Raw genomic sequence first — 17503 nt, 5'->3', positions numbered from 1 at the left:
ATTTATGGACCTAACCTAATGGCTTATATTGACAGCTAGCTATGTTGCATGTGGAATCATAGGAACTGTGTGATGAGCTAGTAAAGGATTGAATATACAATAGCCTGCAAATTTTGACCACCAATCAGCATGAATTTTTTAAATACCTTTTTCTGTAACAGTAGCCATATAGCCTATGTAGAACAGAGATTGATCGCTTACTGCAATTTTCTTGTTTTTCAGTGTGGACTTGCAAAGCAGACATTTGAACTTTATTTTTGCTGTTATTCCTGGAAAAAGCTAGAATTTTATCTCCAAATCTTTCTATTAACCGTATTTTAGACAAATTACGTTTTTACGTTAATGATGGAAAATATAGTACAGAATCCCCTTTAAAGAAAGGGAAACTGAATTTTATAGTATCTTTGTCCCTAACTTCTGTCATTTCAAGGTTTTAGCATATAACTAAAGACAGGTTTTTACGATTTTGAACATACAGCACTGTGTTGTTTCAATATGCAAAGTTTTGATACAGATTTATTCAGTGGTTCTTTAACTTTTTTTTTCTTTCCTCTCTCCCGCCACCTCTCAGAACTGTAATATGGGACAAGAATAACATCACTGCACAGGGCTTCCAGGACATAGCTGTGGCACTGGAAAAGTAAGTTCTCAAACAACTGAATGACTGATGAAGAGGCCAAAGACTTAGATCTTGAATGATCTGAGCAGCTGCAGTTCTCACCACAGTCAGTATGATCTGGAGATGCTGAGTGCTCTCAATTTTAAGCATCAGAGTGCTTAATCTAAAGGAAAATTTATGACTTCACATCCTTCAAAAGGATGGGAAAAGGCTTTATGGCTCTTTCATCCATACCCTATCAGCTTTAAGGCCATTGAGTTCTGCTGTTAGCATTAATATTCTGAATTTGAGAATATTTTCCCTTTTCTTCATTCTCTTGTGTTGATAGCGTGCAGAAATTCTATTCTAGTCAGTGAATGAAGCTGTATATAATAACAGAAAATTACTGAAGCATGCCTTTGTAGTATGACTTTTTTTTTTCTTTCCCCCGGCAAGTTGAAACTAATAGTGATGATCTCAGGAACTGCAGTTGTTCATCATAATTGCTGTGGTCTGGGTCATTTTGCTTCTCTGAGCTTACTCACAGTTGCAACCATTACCAGTGATAGATGCTAAATGACTTTCATCTCTCTCCATCTCCATCACATTTCTTTATATGTTATTATTACTTTTCTTAAGAGAGAAAAATTACAGATTTAAATTAAGCAGCAGTTGCAGTTGTTTCACATCATTAAATCCCTCAGACAGGAACAAAGGCTCTCTTCAGAAGGTGAAGGTAACGTACAATTGCTAGTTTCTAGACAAGATGGCTTGCAAAACTGTATAACTACTTAGGGGAGCATCTTAACCCTTGGAGGGGTCACGAGGCTAGAGCTTATAAAGTTACTTGTTTTATGAAACTGTTGTAGTTTATATACTTGATTTCAAAATGAATGCAGTTGCACTGATGGAGGAAATTACATAAATGATGTATAATTAAGCAAATCATCTTGAAGTGATTCCATTGGTAGTAGTGAATAATAATTTGCAAAGGTTATTTGTCAGCTTGCAGGCATTTCTCTTCGAGAACAATAGCATGTACATTTATAAGAAAGTCTGGTAAAAAAATACACTTATTTTCTGGTTAGTATCAACTTTACTTTTCTGTTCTGAAGTGCTTGGATAAGAAAATAGAAAACAAGGGGAGATCCTAGGGCAAAACTAAATCACCTACGCAGAAAAAAAAAAAAGAAATGCTACAGATAATTGTGTGACACTGCACTTTGTTGAAGTGACATCTCATTTATTTAGCTTGTAAGCTGGGGTCATTTTATGTCCCCTCTAACATTTTAAAATTGTTAAAACCATTGATAATATCACAAACTAAGCCACAAGCAACAAAGGTTTAAACTCACAGGAGAGGGACTGTTAATACTGGCTGAAAACAATTAGCCTTTAAACAATCCACAATCTCAAAGACATATTGAGTACATCCTCCACCATATGTTTCCTAAAAATACATGAAACCATCAACATTCTGTAGGAAAGAATTGTAGCTCAAAATGGAATGAAATATACTGAAGATGCTTGGGGGTATATGTGTTGTGTGTGTTGTTTTGATTTTGTTCTTAAGAAAAATAGTAATATACTAAACCACAAAATATAAGAAAGCTATGCTTTCGTACTATGAGGAGGAGGCTGAGGAGAATTGAGAGGGATTTAAAACAGGCTGAAGTAATCTGAAGATTGTTTTTTCCCCTCCTCCTGGCTTTTCTTCATCAGTTCATAGTTGTGTGAAAATGTTGTTCCTGCAAGGAAATTCTGGGACCATAACTGTTGGCAGAGTTGCCCCAAGGGTGTCCCAGCCAGCTGATGTGAGAGGCTGAGAGGATCTTCTGTAGAGTCCAGTACAGGTGTCAGCTCAGGGAGGGCATTTGAGAACAGTGGGCATCCTGTTCAGCCTGGCCATTAGACAGGGACTTGTATCTCTGTAATTTTAATATGAAAATAAGCATGTGCTTGTGTCCTTTGCAGCCTAGAGCCCACTCTGTCAGAGAACTGTACAGTATTGCCCCATATTCATTTCTAAAAGATATTTTTTTCTGCATGGACTGAAGAAGTAGCTCAAGTTCTAAAATCTGATGGGAAATGCTGGGATTTGTTAGAGGGCTATTCATTCTTCCCTTAGCAGTGACATGAGATCCACATGTCCAAGCTGGCAAAACAGATTATCTTATTCCTCTTTTTAAAAAAATAGGCAGTAAAACCATCACTCTGCAGCAGAGTGTCACAAATGGAGCAGAAGTTACTACAAGGGAAATAACACGTGATAAAATGTAGGATTGTTGTCACACATGCTGTATGTAGAGGGAGAGACAGGAGGTTTTTGAGACATCTTTTCCAGTCTCTGAGCTTAAACTTCTCTGAAATTTAACATCCTTTAAATATAGGTATTTTGGTGAGAGTATTAATGTGTTATGAAATTACTGCATTGTTGAGTTGGTAATGTACTCCATTACAAGAGACAAGTGGAGTGTTAATAAAAAGAACAACAGAGGAATGTTTTAGACTTCAAAGGAAACAGAGAAAAATGAAGTGTGAAGATAAATATTGCTCTGATGATCAAAGTTGAAAAGCGAGCTTTAAATTCTTGGGTTTATTTCCCTTAAGAGCTGGTTAATTCTTAGACAAAAATAAAGTAGCATTCCAATACAATGTTGTTCTGGAAGGAAACCAAGTACAGAGCCTTCCTTAGGGTAGTGGTCTTCTAGAGTTCTGCCTCTGTGACTGTGTCCATGAAATCTTCTTGCTTTTCACTTCCCCCCACTTCCTCTGTGTGTGTGTGTGAGGGAGGGTGCACAAACCCTTTGACTAAATTGAATTTAGCATATAATTACTAGCATGAGAGCTGACTATTATAGATTTCAATGAATAGGATGTATAAATGTCAAACAGCTGCAGAGATTCTTGGAAGTCTAGCTTTGTTTCTATTTAACTAAATAAATACCCCACCTGCCAGGTAGTAGTCAGGCAGTCAGCAAGTTCTCTAATTATTATCTCTGTCTTTGAGCTTGGTATCTTTGACATTTAAACGTTTTCCTCATGCTGGTAGACAGCCAGTCATTTGCTGTTTAGTATTACGTGAGGACACGTAACAGGGTCTGCACAGTTTGTGCAGTTCTTTGGAAGGACAACTAGAAAGGTTAATTTTCTGGCTGTGGTGCCGTAGGCAGTTGGACGCTGCGGAAGGACAGGGACCTTGCTGACTCTGTGTGAATAACTGTCTGCCACTGACAGCTATGCATTGCCTTGTTTACATTGGGAAATAAACATAGAAGTCTTCCATGTCATTTAAGGTAAAACCTTGGGTAGTATCAATGAGGAGTCAGTGTGTTTGGCAGTTCAAAAGACCGCTGTCCTTCAAGGAGTGGTGTTTCATGTGGCTAAGCAACTGGTGGGAGAGGAAGTGAAAGAACCTTGGAGCTTCACAGTAGTTAAGGTGTCTGCTGTTGGAGTTAGGACATTTAGTGAGGAACGGGTCCATTGAAGTCAACGGAGTTGACTCAGTTGAAATTGTTGACTTTAAAGTACTTAAAAATAGAGGGTTCCAACCATCGTTATGTATCCCTGGATAGAATAGGAACAGACGGTTAGTGGGACGTTTATAGACAGCTGAAGGAGGAGGAAGATATGTTTGCAGGAAATTAAGGCTAATTGAAAATAGGAGGAATAATTTCCTTTCCAGGTTTTAAGAATGTCCTGCTCTTTTTGTTTCCATTTATTCAAATCTGAAGGTGTGTGGACATACATGTAACGTTTTAGGTTTAACTGTGTCATGCTAGCCAATTTCTGTTCTCTGAGTTTAAATACAATTTTGACTCAAGACCAAAACCCTATCTTTATTCTCATATCGCAGCAGATGGACAAAGCTACAGAAATAAGTAAAATGCAATTGTTTGCATAAAGCAATGTGCAGATGCTACGCTTATTTTGTCAGCTTTTATTAAAAATTCAGAAAGCATCTTCAAATTCTTGTAAACACAAGAAGTTATTAAATAGTAAATTTTCAAAACTCAGTCTCTTTGTTGCTATCTGTTTGTTACTGAATATTTCCGTTTAGACTTAGATCTGATAGAATTGCCAGCAGGCACTGACCCTTCCCTGTTCTGTTTTGATATAGGAAAAAGTAATCTAACCTTGTGCACAAAGGTACAGAGGACAGCTAGGCCCTTAATTGACAGCCACTGGACAGTGGCCACTTGGCTACTTTTTTTGCTTTTTAAAATCTCCACCTCTATCTAGTGGCAAAGAAGAATTAGCAGCAAAAAGGAGCACACATGCCTCCAGTTAGTCCACTTACAAATGTGAAAAATACATTCTTAGTACCTTCCACGAACAAGCTAGATGCATCTTATTTCTCCCTTCTAGTTTATTCTTCTTAAAGAGATACCATAATTAGGTTAACTTTTACTATTAAAAAATATTTTCTTCCATTTTTCTTTAGGAATTATACTCTGAGATTCATGCCTATTCCAATGAATGATGCTTCCCAGGCACTCAAAACAAACCCTGAAAAAACAGAAGAGGCACTGCAAAAGGTATTGCATATACCACCAACATACAGAAATAAAACCACTAAAAATAAAGGAATAATTTTAAGTGGCTGTGATTTCATGCTTTCCTGAGTAAGAATTCCAGGCTAGATCCATTGATTGTTTGATTTGCATGAACACATATGTGGTAATCAAGTGCTGCAAGAGCATGTAAGGCTTTTCATTCCAAAGAATGGTTGACGTGAAGGCTGATGGAATGCAATGGTGTAGTATGAAAAAGTCATAATTGAATAAGTGCAAGATAGACCTTGCATTGCTGTGTGCCTGACTATGAAAGGGAGGGTTAAAAACTGGCATGTTTGTTACATATGTGCTTGCAGATATTTCCATGTGTGTAGAATTATCGGTACGCATTTTTTATTTTGGCATAAAAAGTGCAGTCGGCACTGTATAAGACCAAGGATGCTCTTTAATTTGGAGGAGGATAAAAACATTTACTGCCTGTGTTTTATATTGTGCATATAAAATTCACACACTGTGTTGCCCTAAATAAACAACTGCACCAACATGTTCTTTTGGATGGAGAGGTGTTGACAGTATCTGTAGCTGTTCCACTTGCCTGACATATAAAACTCCCAGCTGAGTTTTAATATAGTAAATCTTGCGAGCTCCAAGTGAGCCTCCTGCTCCATCAGAAGGCATACAGTTCACATCTCTTTAATGAGTAGTTTTCCTTCAGCCAGGGTGAGGTCATAAGAACCTTATAAATAGTTCTTACAGATAACTGTGATTAAAAAGCAAATGTCTGTGATCCTTATTAGTAAAGAAATTTTCAGTAAAGTGATTCTCACAGGGAAAAGTGCTGGTAGTTAGTGCCTTTTTCTTTGATGCATGAAAATGATCTAAATTCTGCTTTAAAAAAATCTGAGTCATGGGGGATCGACATATTTCTTACATCTCATTTAATGTAATTGTAGATAGGTTCATATCTAGAATGATCTGAAAAAATTATCATGAGGCTTCTGGACATGGGGATTTAAATTCTATGCGTTAATTAGGCATTATGTACAAAGAGCATTTTCTTTTATTCGTTTCAAAGTTGCTAAAACTGTTTGGCCCTGAGTTTAACGTGTGTGGTTCAGGCTTTCTTTGCACAACATGAGGAAGTTCTCTCCAAAAAAGGTTAACAGTCTCGGGAGCGGTGCTGTGAACGCAGCTAATTCCATGCACGTAGGAATGCCTGCCCACGTGGACTGAGCTGTCATGCCCAGTGCAGGGACACCTGAACTGACTGACGTCTCGGGAGGGTCCATAAGCTTCAGCACACCACAGCTTGAGTACAATGAGAGTGTTTCTGGCCCTGATCCAGCACCAGATGGACATAGTAGCTAACCTCCTGAGCTCCAGTATCTTTGCAGAGCGCTTTACTTGCAGTGTGGGCAAACTGGGTAAACCCTGCATTACTCTGGGTCATGGTCAGTACGTTCCAGTTCTTGCTGCTGATGCAGGTTTAGGGGTGACCATCAGTCCCTATTAGTCTCTGTCTCACAACCTGCTGGTGACTCCATTCATCCTTTTCCCCTCTCTTCCTTTCAGATCAGATCCATCACCTTTGATGAACCTTAACCAATTTACTGGTAGGGGTTTTTGACTCTAAGTTTGATAGAGCCAGGTTAGAGGGTTACTCAATGTGCTATTAAGCTGGCTGATGGTAGGTGTTTACTGATGGTGACAGTTGTGGTGGGCTGTGACCAGCAGCTGTGGGTAGGAATCACTTGTCTTTGAAGACCACTTGCATACTGCTTAGCCTTAAGTAATTTTTGAACTGAGGCTCCTGTGTCAGTTAGGTACTTTTAGAAATTTTATCTTCTCTCTAGACCATACTGCTATTTAGATCTTTGTCTTTGCAGTGGGCTGAATGCATCTAAAAGAAATGAATCAGCTATCTTGTGTCATCATGCTCTCTACAACAATACTTTATGGATAGAGTCCCTTCAAATATTTTTCAAACCTGGATCTACTCCTTTGTCAGCGTAACTTACTAAATTGTTCAAAATAGAAGACTAATTCAGAAAACACTGGCAAAAGCACAGTGTTTTAATGATGTTTCACTAGTCTGTGAGTGAATGAATAGTTGCCAATGTGTTTATTAAGCATTGAGATGCACAGAATAAGGTTTGCAGATAACAAGCAAATACTTAGGCAGTTTTTCCTGTCAGTCCTTACTTCTGATACGGCAGCAAAATTGAAAGCAAATTGCAATGTGGAGAGTCAAATCAGTTTCCTAATCTGTCCTTGCTTTTTAGATAGAAAACTACTTGCTTCGTAATCACGAGACCAGAAAGTACCTCCAGGAGCAGGCGTACCGGCTGCAGCAAGGCATTGTTACTAGTACCACTCAGCAGGTGAGAACGTGTTCCTTACTGGTACTTTGCAGGGTCTGAAATCTGCCTGGGGACAGAGTTCTCTCTCATTCTATCAGCATAGCTTGAAGTAAGATGTGTCTCTGGGTTATACTTTGTTTCCCAAGTAATAGTAATTAATCAGTGCTAATATTTTTGGAAGGGAAAAAAAAGCTTTTGTGAGAAGGAGGTCTTATCACAGAATCACAGAATTGTCTAGGTTGGAAAGGACCTTGAAGATCATCTAGTCCAACTGTTAACCTAGCACTGACAGATCCCAACTACACCATATCCCTGAGCGCCATGTCAGCCTGCGTCTTGAACACCTCCAGGGATGGGGATTCCACCACCTCCCTGGGCAGCCCATTCCAACGCCTAACAACCCGTTCTATAAAGAAATACTTTCTAATATCCAGTCTAAACCTTCCCTGGCGCAACTTGAGGCCATTACCTCTTGTCCTATCACTTATTACTTGGTTGAAGAGGCTCATCCCCAGCTCTCTGCAACCTCCTTTCAGGTAGTTGTAGAGGGCGATGAGGTCTCCCCTCAGCCTCCTCTTCTCCAGACTAAACAACCCCAGTTCCCTCAGCCGCTCCTCATACGACATGTGCTCCAGACCCTTCACCAGCTTCGTTGCCCTTCTCTGGACATGCTTGAGTAATTCAATGTCCTTTTTGTAGTGAGGGGCCCAAAACTGAACTGCATAGTAGTACTGTGTAGAGAAAGACCTGAGCTATTTCTGAGTGAAATACTGTTGGAACCCGGAACAGTTTAGCTCATTCGTACTCAGGAGTCTGATTTTTCAGCAGGCTCTTATCAGTGTGATAAGCATCATCATAAGACTCTGCCAAATATGGTGTCTGAGTCAGTTCCAGTCTCTCTGCCTAGCACTGATCAACCATGTAAACAGGCGCTTAGGCACCACCAGAGCAAATAGCCTTAGAGAGGAAGTCATCATCTACCTTATACCTTCAGAACTGTGGGTATCATGGGAAGCTTTACTTAAAGGGAGGGAGCGAAGGAAGGTAGAAGTCTTCTGTGCTCTTTATAGTCTGGACAGCTGAAAAGGCTTCCTGTCCAACATAGCCCAAAATACTGCTTTAAGGTGGGAAGCTTTTGTGTTTTGTCAGCCGCTACGAGGTTTCCTAAATGCCACGTGTTCTGGGTTTTTTTTCCTTTCTCTTGAGGACTACAAGCATTTTCTGTGGTAGCTTACCATTCTCTCTGTTCTAGTGCATTTCTTGCCAGTACCCCTCAGGGCTGTTTTCAGCTCCAGTACACCACTGAAGCAAGGTGGTATAAGCAGAAAAAACTTGTCATGGCCTTAGTTTTAAGTTTACTTCAATGTTTGTTTGCACCAGTTGTGTTCCCATGCAAATGGGAGACTCCAGCAAACAGGAGAGGAATATCTGTTTTGCTCTTCAGATAAGTCAATGAAATTTCTTTCCAATTTCTGCAATTTTTCTTCAGTGCATCTTAATTCAAAGTGGCCTTTTTCTACCTGTGTTATTAAAATTTAATGGGACAGTGTTTTATTACTAGAACCTGAAATTACACTCTAACCTCTCGACAGAGAAGACGGTACATGGAGATGTACTGTCACTAAAAACTGCAAGAGCAGCGTCACTTTATTTTATTTTAGTAATTTCTCTGTTCCAATGCCACCTTTTTTTCCCCCCAAGTTAATAATCTCCATATGAATTAAGTTTAGGTCTTTTTATAGCTTGGTGGTTTTAGTTGTGCTTTTCTCCAAAAACCACACACACATCACGTTTCAATAAATGTAATTTATTGTTATTTTGAAAGTAAAATTACTCATGTCTATATTAAATTTTGTACAATAAGGATGGATTTTAAAAACAGTTTTAAAGGAGCTGGAAAAGATTCTCTAGTTAGTATGGTGGAATTGCATTATTATTCCTAGAGTGTATTTTTTTTTTTTAGTCCAGATGTCCCAATGAGACTTACCACTGTCTAATAATTAATTAGCTTTTTGTACTTAAACAAAAAACCCCTCCCAAAACCCTTTGAAGAGGGAGAGTCATGTGGAGCAGAAAAGGAGCATGCTGTGAAATTATTTCAGTTCTTATTGCTAATGATATAAGATTCTAGAACCCTAGACTTTTTATGATGATGACACGTGCACTCAGATGTTGCTTCAAAATGTCAGATAGCCAGTTGTAATGAGTGCTATGTAGGCTGATAAAGACTTTTAACTATTGTATCTCCCTGCCCCATATATCTTAATCAAAACTGACTATATGTCAGGCATTCTTACCGATTTATCTTGTAAGGATACAGCTATACCACCTGCCCTGTATTTGCAGCATGTTGAATGAATTGTGTTGTGGATACAGATTAAGTTCAATTTATCCCACTGTGAAAGGTCTGATGGAAACGTCTGCTTTGATAGTTATAGTTCCCTTCAACGAGGGATATTTACATTTTGAAAGAATGTCCCAGAAGCCTGAGCAATTGCATTTTGCTTAGACAGGAGAAGTCTCTGTTGGTGTTTGTTGAATGCATAGTGACAGAGCTTTCTTTTACTGTCTGAACTTCTTAACAATTCAGGGACCTTCAGAGCTAAGTGTTAGATATATTGACAACATTTTTAGAATTAAACTTGCTTCAAAAAACAGAACAACACATGAACTGAATAACTTCTTGGTTATTTGCAGTTATCCTGGAAGTAACTGTGGAGGAAATATTCCAAAACTTTTTTTTTTTTAATGGTTAAAGTTTTATTTTTCCAGTGTTCAGGTGTGTCTTTATGAGATAAAATGCTTTTCTTCAGTAGCACTGATATACCTCCAAGCTCTGATCATGCATTTCCAGATTGTTATATTGTCACTACAAATCTCATCATGCTACGATTGATTTGCTACCTGGACTGAATTCACTTTGGATTTGTCCAACATTCTGATGTGTTATCTTTTCTATTTCTTTTGTTTAAGTAGATGATTGACAGAATATGTGTTAAAGTGCAAGATCATCTCAACTCTTTAAGAAACTGTGGTATGGATGCTGTACAGGAAGATGTCAAATCTGCAGAACGGCTTATGAGGGATGCTAAGAACTCCAAAACAGTAAGCCTTTCCCAGCTTGCTGGTAATACTGAGAGCAGTTCAGTGTGTGCTTGCAGATTTTCTCTCTTTGGAGAGTTAAAAATAACAGTGTGTCACAAAAGAGTATTTTCTTCAGATGATCAGCTGTAGGTAGTATTTAAAGTGACAAAATAATTCTAATTTCTAAAGACTTTGATTTAGCAGAGAGATTTCCTCCTCTTTCTCCGGATTTGAAGACAGGTAGTGATGAGCCTGCTTTCCAAAGATACTCTTTCTGTCTTACAGCTCTTACCAAATCTGTATCACCTCGGTGGAGCTTCTTGGGCAGGAGCAAACGGTTCGCTCTCCAATCCAATCCAAGAGACACTTGAATCCATGGCTGGAGAAGTCACAAGGGTTGTGGATGAGCAACTTAAGGTCTGTGGATAAATTAGATAGATGTGTTGACATCTCTCACATGCAGAAATAGCTAAATCTAAGATCTTCTGTTGCTATGTTGCTAAATGCAAATGTGCCACACTTTTTTTTTTTCCTCCCACACTTCTCAGTATATTTGTACGTAAGCTATCTTTTCGTTATTAGTCTCTTGTGCCTTATTATCTGGATACTTGCCTGGTTGGAATGAAAAAAATTTCTTTAGTGTTTGCAGTGGGCAGTAGGAGCATATACTGTTTATTATCCTCTTATTTTATCTTCTAGAAGGGGAAGACTTAGCGATTGCTCCGTAGGCCCTTCATAAAGGCATCTCTCAAGCACCCTAAAAAGTCTCATGGCCTGGAGAAAAGTACTTACTAGTTAAGGTATCCCACTGGAGTGAAAGCTGCTTTTATGTAGATTCCATTGCAGAAATTTTTTTCCCAGTGACCACTTTTGAACCTGGTGCAAAATTTCCACTGTTTGATTTGGATAACTTGTATGTATTGAGAGTGCCCCAAGAATTAGTACAGCCATCTTTACAGGAAATCTTTTCACAAGTTGCCTGTCAAACCTCAGTTCTTGAAATAGACATTATTGATCTGTAAACATTCTCACCTGTGTGTTCAGCGAGCTCTTGCTCAGAACTTCTACCTTCAATTATGTTAGATCTTACTGTGTAATAAGTAAGGAAGAGTCATCCATACAGCATGTGCAAAGCTCTCAGTCCAGGAAGAAGTCAAGGTGGGAAAACTTTAGCAAGTGTTGGGGTCTGTGTGGAAGCTGATGAATTTAAGAATACAGTTCTAAGATAATTCAGATCAACTTAAGTTTATGACTAAGCTACCTTGCCTGTGTTTTGCTATATTTAAACTTACCAAAGAATCTGAAAGTGAAGGTTGAACTTCCAGTTGAAACAACTTGAAAATGCTTCAGTCAGTGGGAATATAATGAAGAACAATAATAATACCACATTACTAATTGCTTTTGCAAAATTAAAAAGTTAATGAGGAGGAAAATGGTGCTGAAGTTTTAGTATTTTTCTCCCTTTCCCCATTATATGAAATAAGGTGAAGATTCTTTATCACTTCTTTAACTTCTGCAGACACAAAAGTGATTTACCCACAAGATTCTTCCCAATAGAACTTCTAGGCTATTATTGGGACGGGAATTGTCAGATCAGCCCTTCGTGCAGGGCTCATGCACTTAAATAAGTCCTGTGCATTTTGGAGAGTCTTAAAGAAAGGGGAAAAAAAGCGCCTCTTCAGCATTTGGAATGTTATTTATAGTTCCTGGAATAAGATTGAGTTAATGGGTCTTCCATTTATGCTTTTACACATTTACAGCAAAAGGCACTTTAACTCAGCCGTTCTAACTTTTACATCTACTTTTGATTTGTGTGGCGTTAAAGTTTAAGTGCCTTACAAGAAACTATAAAGTCATAATGCTCTTTGTATATTGTAACGCTCATTTTTATTAATTTTGCATTTAAGGCTGAAAGGTTTTCCTTCAAGTTCTGTAGTGGTGTACTTTGCATGGAGGAGAAAATGTTGAACATGGGTTAGGATTTTTTCTCCCAGTTTTTAGGTCAATTCAGAACATCACATGCAGTTTATTATTTGTGAAGATAGATAAGGGAGCTCACATAAGTACAGTTCTTTTTGTGATTGTTGGGAAAAAAACATCCTATGTGCTGTAAGTGGAATTTTGACTTTTAGCTTCCATAGCAACCAGAGCCTGGTTCTAGAAAGAACTGTTTGGAAATTGGGTAAAGTCAATGAACACTCTTCAGGGAAATAAGAGATTTTTTTTTTTTTTTTTTAACTTCAAAGGAGGGAAGGGGGAGAGAAGGAAGAAGTTAGAATAAGGAAAAGCAACATCTTCGAGTGAGTTGAGTTGGCCAAAGGAGAAATTATAGCAAGGCCCTTGCATCTCTCTTCTCCTGCTGGTGTCACTGTGGACACATAGAACCCGGAGATGCTTTATTCGGTCGGCAAAGGCCCAAGGGAAAATCGTAGGCAAGACAAATGATGCTTAGGCAAGAGAAGATGTTTTGCAAGGACAAGAGTGCCTGAACTATTACTCCTAAATTGTATGCTAGAGGACAAAGTTTGTTGGCTCCATCACCTGTTCCACTTTTTCTTTAGATGTCATCATCCTCTAGTCCTTTTACTCGCTGTATCTTTCTCCTAAATGTTAAGAGTCATTAAATGTGGGCAGGACTTTGTTCTTTCTGCACTCCTGCTGACTGGGACTTGTGGCTTTGTGTCTGAAATGTTTTCCCCTCCACAGTCAATATTGGTAGCTGTGGGTTTCCACCACTGAAAGGTTTTGGGATAGAAGTAGTGGGTGGGGAAGGGTTTGTGTAGATACAGTAATAGTCATGTGAAATCAACAGTTGAAATCCATCACTGAAGAAATTATTTTCAGTTGTGCACTTAAAGAAGAGATCCAAACTCTATTTAACTTTTAAATTGCACATTCTCTTGAGTATTTTGAGTAAAAATTAATTTTGAAATTTTTAGGTAAGGTCTTTAGCCTTTGATCCTACTTTCCACTGATACCTTCACACAGCGCTTCTTCACATGATCCATTCTGAAAGACTGTGCTTAAACTGCAATTGTAATTCCACATAGCAAGTCTTTATAACTTTTGTGATTGTGATCCATCGGTAACTCTTGGGAGGCTGAGTGTGAGTTTTCAAGGTAGGCTACACAGTTGCACCAGTGAATAAACGCCATGGGAAAAAATGGATGTGTCAGAAATTCTCATTAGTAGTTTACCTGGCTCAGTTGTCTCTACCATTGAAGTTTGTCATCTTCCATGTGGATATGGCCACAGTGGCTTGAAAGACTCTTCATTAGTATTATGGCCTCAGAATCTGCTTGGGGATTGAAGGAGAGAGTGTGGAAGGAGTTTTTCAAGTGCAGAGAGCTTGGGAACCCAGAAACAAGCTCCATATTAGCTATAATGTCAGTTGTCCCTTATGCCTGTAAATCAAATGTTGTAGAGATCAGACTGCCCTGTATGCTGTGGCAGTTTCATGCTGCTGTGTTGTCCTCGTGAATCTATGCTTAAAAGTCAGTCAAGAGCTACAGACTGAAAGATGCTGCTTTGAATCATTAAAATTACTATGCAGTAATGGTGGGTTTGTTTCTTACTCAGTGTCTATATATGAAAATTGCTAGTTATGGTGGGGAGATGCAAAGAGAATAAAGCTCTGATAAGATGGAATTCAGCCTGAGGTCACTTACCTGTGGAGTGAGGTTGAGAAGAAAAAGGAAGTTGGTAGAGCTTTCAAGGAGTTCAGTTCATTATTTTTGTACAATGTAGAAACATCTAGGTTAGAGCTAGATTTACGTAGTATACCGTTCCAATGAAACTACTATTTTGTTTCTTTTTTAATTTCTAAGTACTTTTTTCTGTTTGGTTATCAACCTTCAACCTTACTGGAGACGACTTGGCCTATTTCAGTTATCTGGGCTCTGTCCCTCTCTTCTTTCCACCTTCCTTTGGATTTTAAAAAACTGCTCAAAAACTGCATGCAACATAGCATATGTTGAAAAATCTGATGTCTTCTAATAGTTGCTGCTTGTCCCACTTGTTTAGAAGATTCATAGTTGAGGGAAGTGGGTCTTGCACATACACTGAAACATGAACTCCAAGGACAGTGTCTTTATTCTCCCTGCTGCTTTGGAAGCACCATATCCTGAGGAGACCCCACGGTCACTGGAGTGCAGTAGCATGACAACTTCAGCGTACAGGGGGACCAGCTGCTGGAGAGACCCATCTCCTTACTGATCTTCTCTAAGTGGCACCGCATGCTGGGAATGGACATAAAGAGTTTGTTTTCATATCCCTTGCTGAGGAGCCTTGACCTTTTGCAATCTCTGAAACAAGTTATTTGATGGGAAATTAATTCATGGTTGAACAGCCTTCTGAAGATACCTAAAATAGATTTCTTGAGTTGCTGGGACTGGAGGTGGGAGTAAGGTGGATATAGGAGAGAATCTGAACAAAGAAAAATTTTCAGTCTTGTCAGAAAATACTGCTTTGTGTTTATAAATATATCTGTCTTACTGTATACAGGTTACATATCAGGATGTAGATAAAACAGTATGAATTTAAAATCTAGTTTTCCAGATGACCAGCTGATTTTTTTATGCCTTCTGTGGTCCTACCTAACCTTTTTGGATATGAAAATTGAAAGCAATTAGAGGAAAGATGTTTTGGTGATACAGGACACTAGTAGTGTTTCTACATCTCATCCTGATCCCTATATGTGTACATTAGAGCTTTTCTGCAGTTTTGTTCATACATGGATGATTTTATGTGAGGGACTGTGAGCTCTTACCTGCTCCTGTAGTGAGTGCTCTTTAGTTTCTAGTCAGAGCTGGTATTTGGAAAAGAAACCAAAATTACCTTTTTTCAGAGGCACAGATAGGAGATAAATCTAATGCAATTGAAAGGGGCTTCATAACATAACTTCACAGCATTGAATTATGTATGAAAGATTATTCTAAGAGAAAGTCTAAGAGGGAAGAAGTTTATTTGATATCATCAGCAGGGGAGACCTTATTTTAAGAAAAAGAAAGTTGAGGGGGTTGGGGGGTTACATGGTCCTATTTCTGGAGTGTGTATGGTTTTCTTGTGTCCTGGTTTGGAGTTTTGTTCAGTCATTAAAAAAGAATAAAAATTGCTGACTGCACTTAAAGTTCACTGCAGACTTCCATGTATGTAAATGATTCATATATTAAAGGTTTGTATGCCCACTGCAAATCATACCTGTAGTTACTTCCTTAATATTTGGCTAGTATATTCCAGCCCTCTAGAGCATGCCAAGTTCTCATGAGTCTCCTTTCTTCATATACTGGTGCCTCTTACAAAGTGTCAGGTCTGGAGCATTGGTGAAAATTGCTGATTCAGGGCATAGTTTAGAGCGAAGGCAGCTGCTGCAGAGCATCCACTGCTTCTGCTGCATGCAGAGACAGCAGTGGTGGGTGCACAAGGGAAGCTAATTTATTGTTCTGACAGTTAAACACAGAGATGTAAGTGTTTCATATTTGAAAAAGCAAACAAGTACAGTTATGGGTCATTTCCAAAACAAGTATGTTGTTCCTCCTTGTAAAATGCCTTTCATATTGCAGGTGGATTGCAAAATGGATTGGAATTGAGGAAGAAAAATTGTAAAAATTACAAGTCTAAAAGCATCATAGTGCTATGGACCAGAATAATGCTGTGATCTTCCAGCTAATGAAAATCTCAATACCTGATGTTAGCTTTTGCTTATTGTGCTGCAGACACTCCTTGAGTCTATGGTAGATGCAGCGGAAAACCTTTGCCCAAATGTAATGAAGAAAGCTCGCATCCGTGAAGACCTGATTGAGGCTAGCACTGAGAAGATTTCCATCCCACGCACTTTCGTGAAAAATGTCCTCTTGGAGCAATCTGGAATTGATATCCTCAATAAAATCAGGTACTTAAAAAAACCTAATCTAACAAAATCGGCTATATAATTTGGATTTGGGGTTGCGTGTACGTGTATTTCTGTAGCAGATTTTTGGAATGCTTTTGTGACTCACAAGAACCTGTGTTAAGGCACTTAAAGAGCAGGAAATTGTCCTACAAGCCTGGTGAACTTAGTTCAGGATATTTGGAATCTCCAGGGATGTTAGCTTGATCATTAGTGTATGTGCTTCTGTTTTATTTAGTAAGAGTTTTGGTTTATGGTACACAAATAACATTTTCATGACTGATACATTTTTTTTAAAACCTATTTATGTTCTCAGGTAACATTGAATTACTGTAATAGAAGGAAATTGCACTTACTTGCTTCGAGTGTTAACAGTGCTTTGTCTGTGGCCGCATTCGGTCTTGTCCTGTAGCTGTAGCAATCACTTTAAAACTTTTTGTTTGTGTGGGAGTTGTGCACAGTAGATGAACATACTTAAAAAAGGGGAACTTGGATATTCAAACCACTAACCTGGAGCAGAAACGGTTGCCCTAAACAACCCCTTAGTTCGCTCTTTAAAAAAAAAGGGAAAAAGAAGGTTTTACTTGACCTGTACTGCATCTTTTTTTTCATAGTGAGTATGTATCAGAGAATACATTTATGCAGTACAATGTGCTTGATCTGTACTTAAACCTTTGCAGTTGCCATCATTTGGCTAAGGAATGCTTTCTGCTTGATGGAAAAGCATGTAATTTTGCATTGCGATGCTACTGTCTTTGCAGAAGAAGAAAACAGTAAGACTTAGAAATTAGTTTTGCAGAGTACAGCAAAATTGGCAGGAAGAGTTGTTAAAGACTTTAACTATGCCCTCAGAGTGTTTTAAATGGTTCAGGGAGTGAGTTTTCTTCACTTCAGTCCTATCAAAGAAAACTTGACCCTGAGACACAATGATAGTGCTCCTTCCACCTATAGAAGCTGCATCTGTCAGTGGGGTGAGGGTGCCACGCTGTCACCCTTCCTGCCTTATAGTATTTGAAATTAATATGTAGGTAACTGAGGGAAATCCCTTCACTGTCAC

At 38.6% G+C, this 17503-nt stretch overlaps 1 protein-coding gene across 6 annotated transcripts in view; it reads left to right on the top strand.

The window, feature by feature from the left end:
* Positions 1-17503, top strand: part of CARMIL1 (capping protein regulator and myosin 1 linker 1) — a 196000-nt gene that overhangs the window by 131141 nt on the left and 47356 nt on the right. For all 6 annotated transcript variants that reach the window (XM_074876828.1, XM_074876838.1, XM_074876808.1 and 3 more), the window contains exons 22-27: positions 572-640; positions 5043-5136; positions 7398-7496; positions 10452-10580; positions 10845-10976; positions 16274-16449. In XM_074876828.1, coding sequence (XP_074732929.1) covers positions 572-640; positions 5043-5136; positions 7398-7496; positions 10452-10580; positions 10845-10976; positions 16274-16449 — 699 coding nt within the window. The remainder of the gene's footprint in view (positions 1-571; positions 641-5042; positions 5137-7397; positions 7497-10451; positions 10581-10844; positions 10977-16273; positions 16450-17503) is intronic.

Source organism: Strix uralensis, chromosome 1 (genome assembly GCF_047716275.1).
Source record: "Strix uralensis isolate ZFMK-TIS-50842 chromosome 1, bStrUra1, whole genome shotgun sequence".
NCBI lineage: Eukaryota > Metazoa > Chordata > Aves > Strigiformes > Strigidae > Strix > Strix uralensis.
Note: the sequence above shows the minus strand (reverse complement) of the source record. Positions and strands in the feature narration are given on the sequence as shown.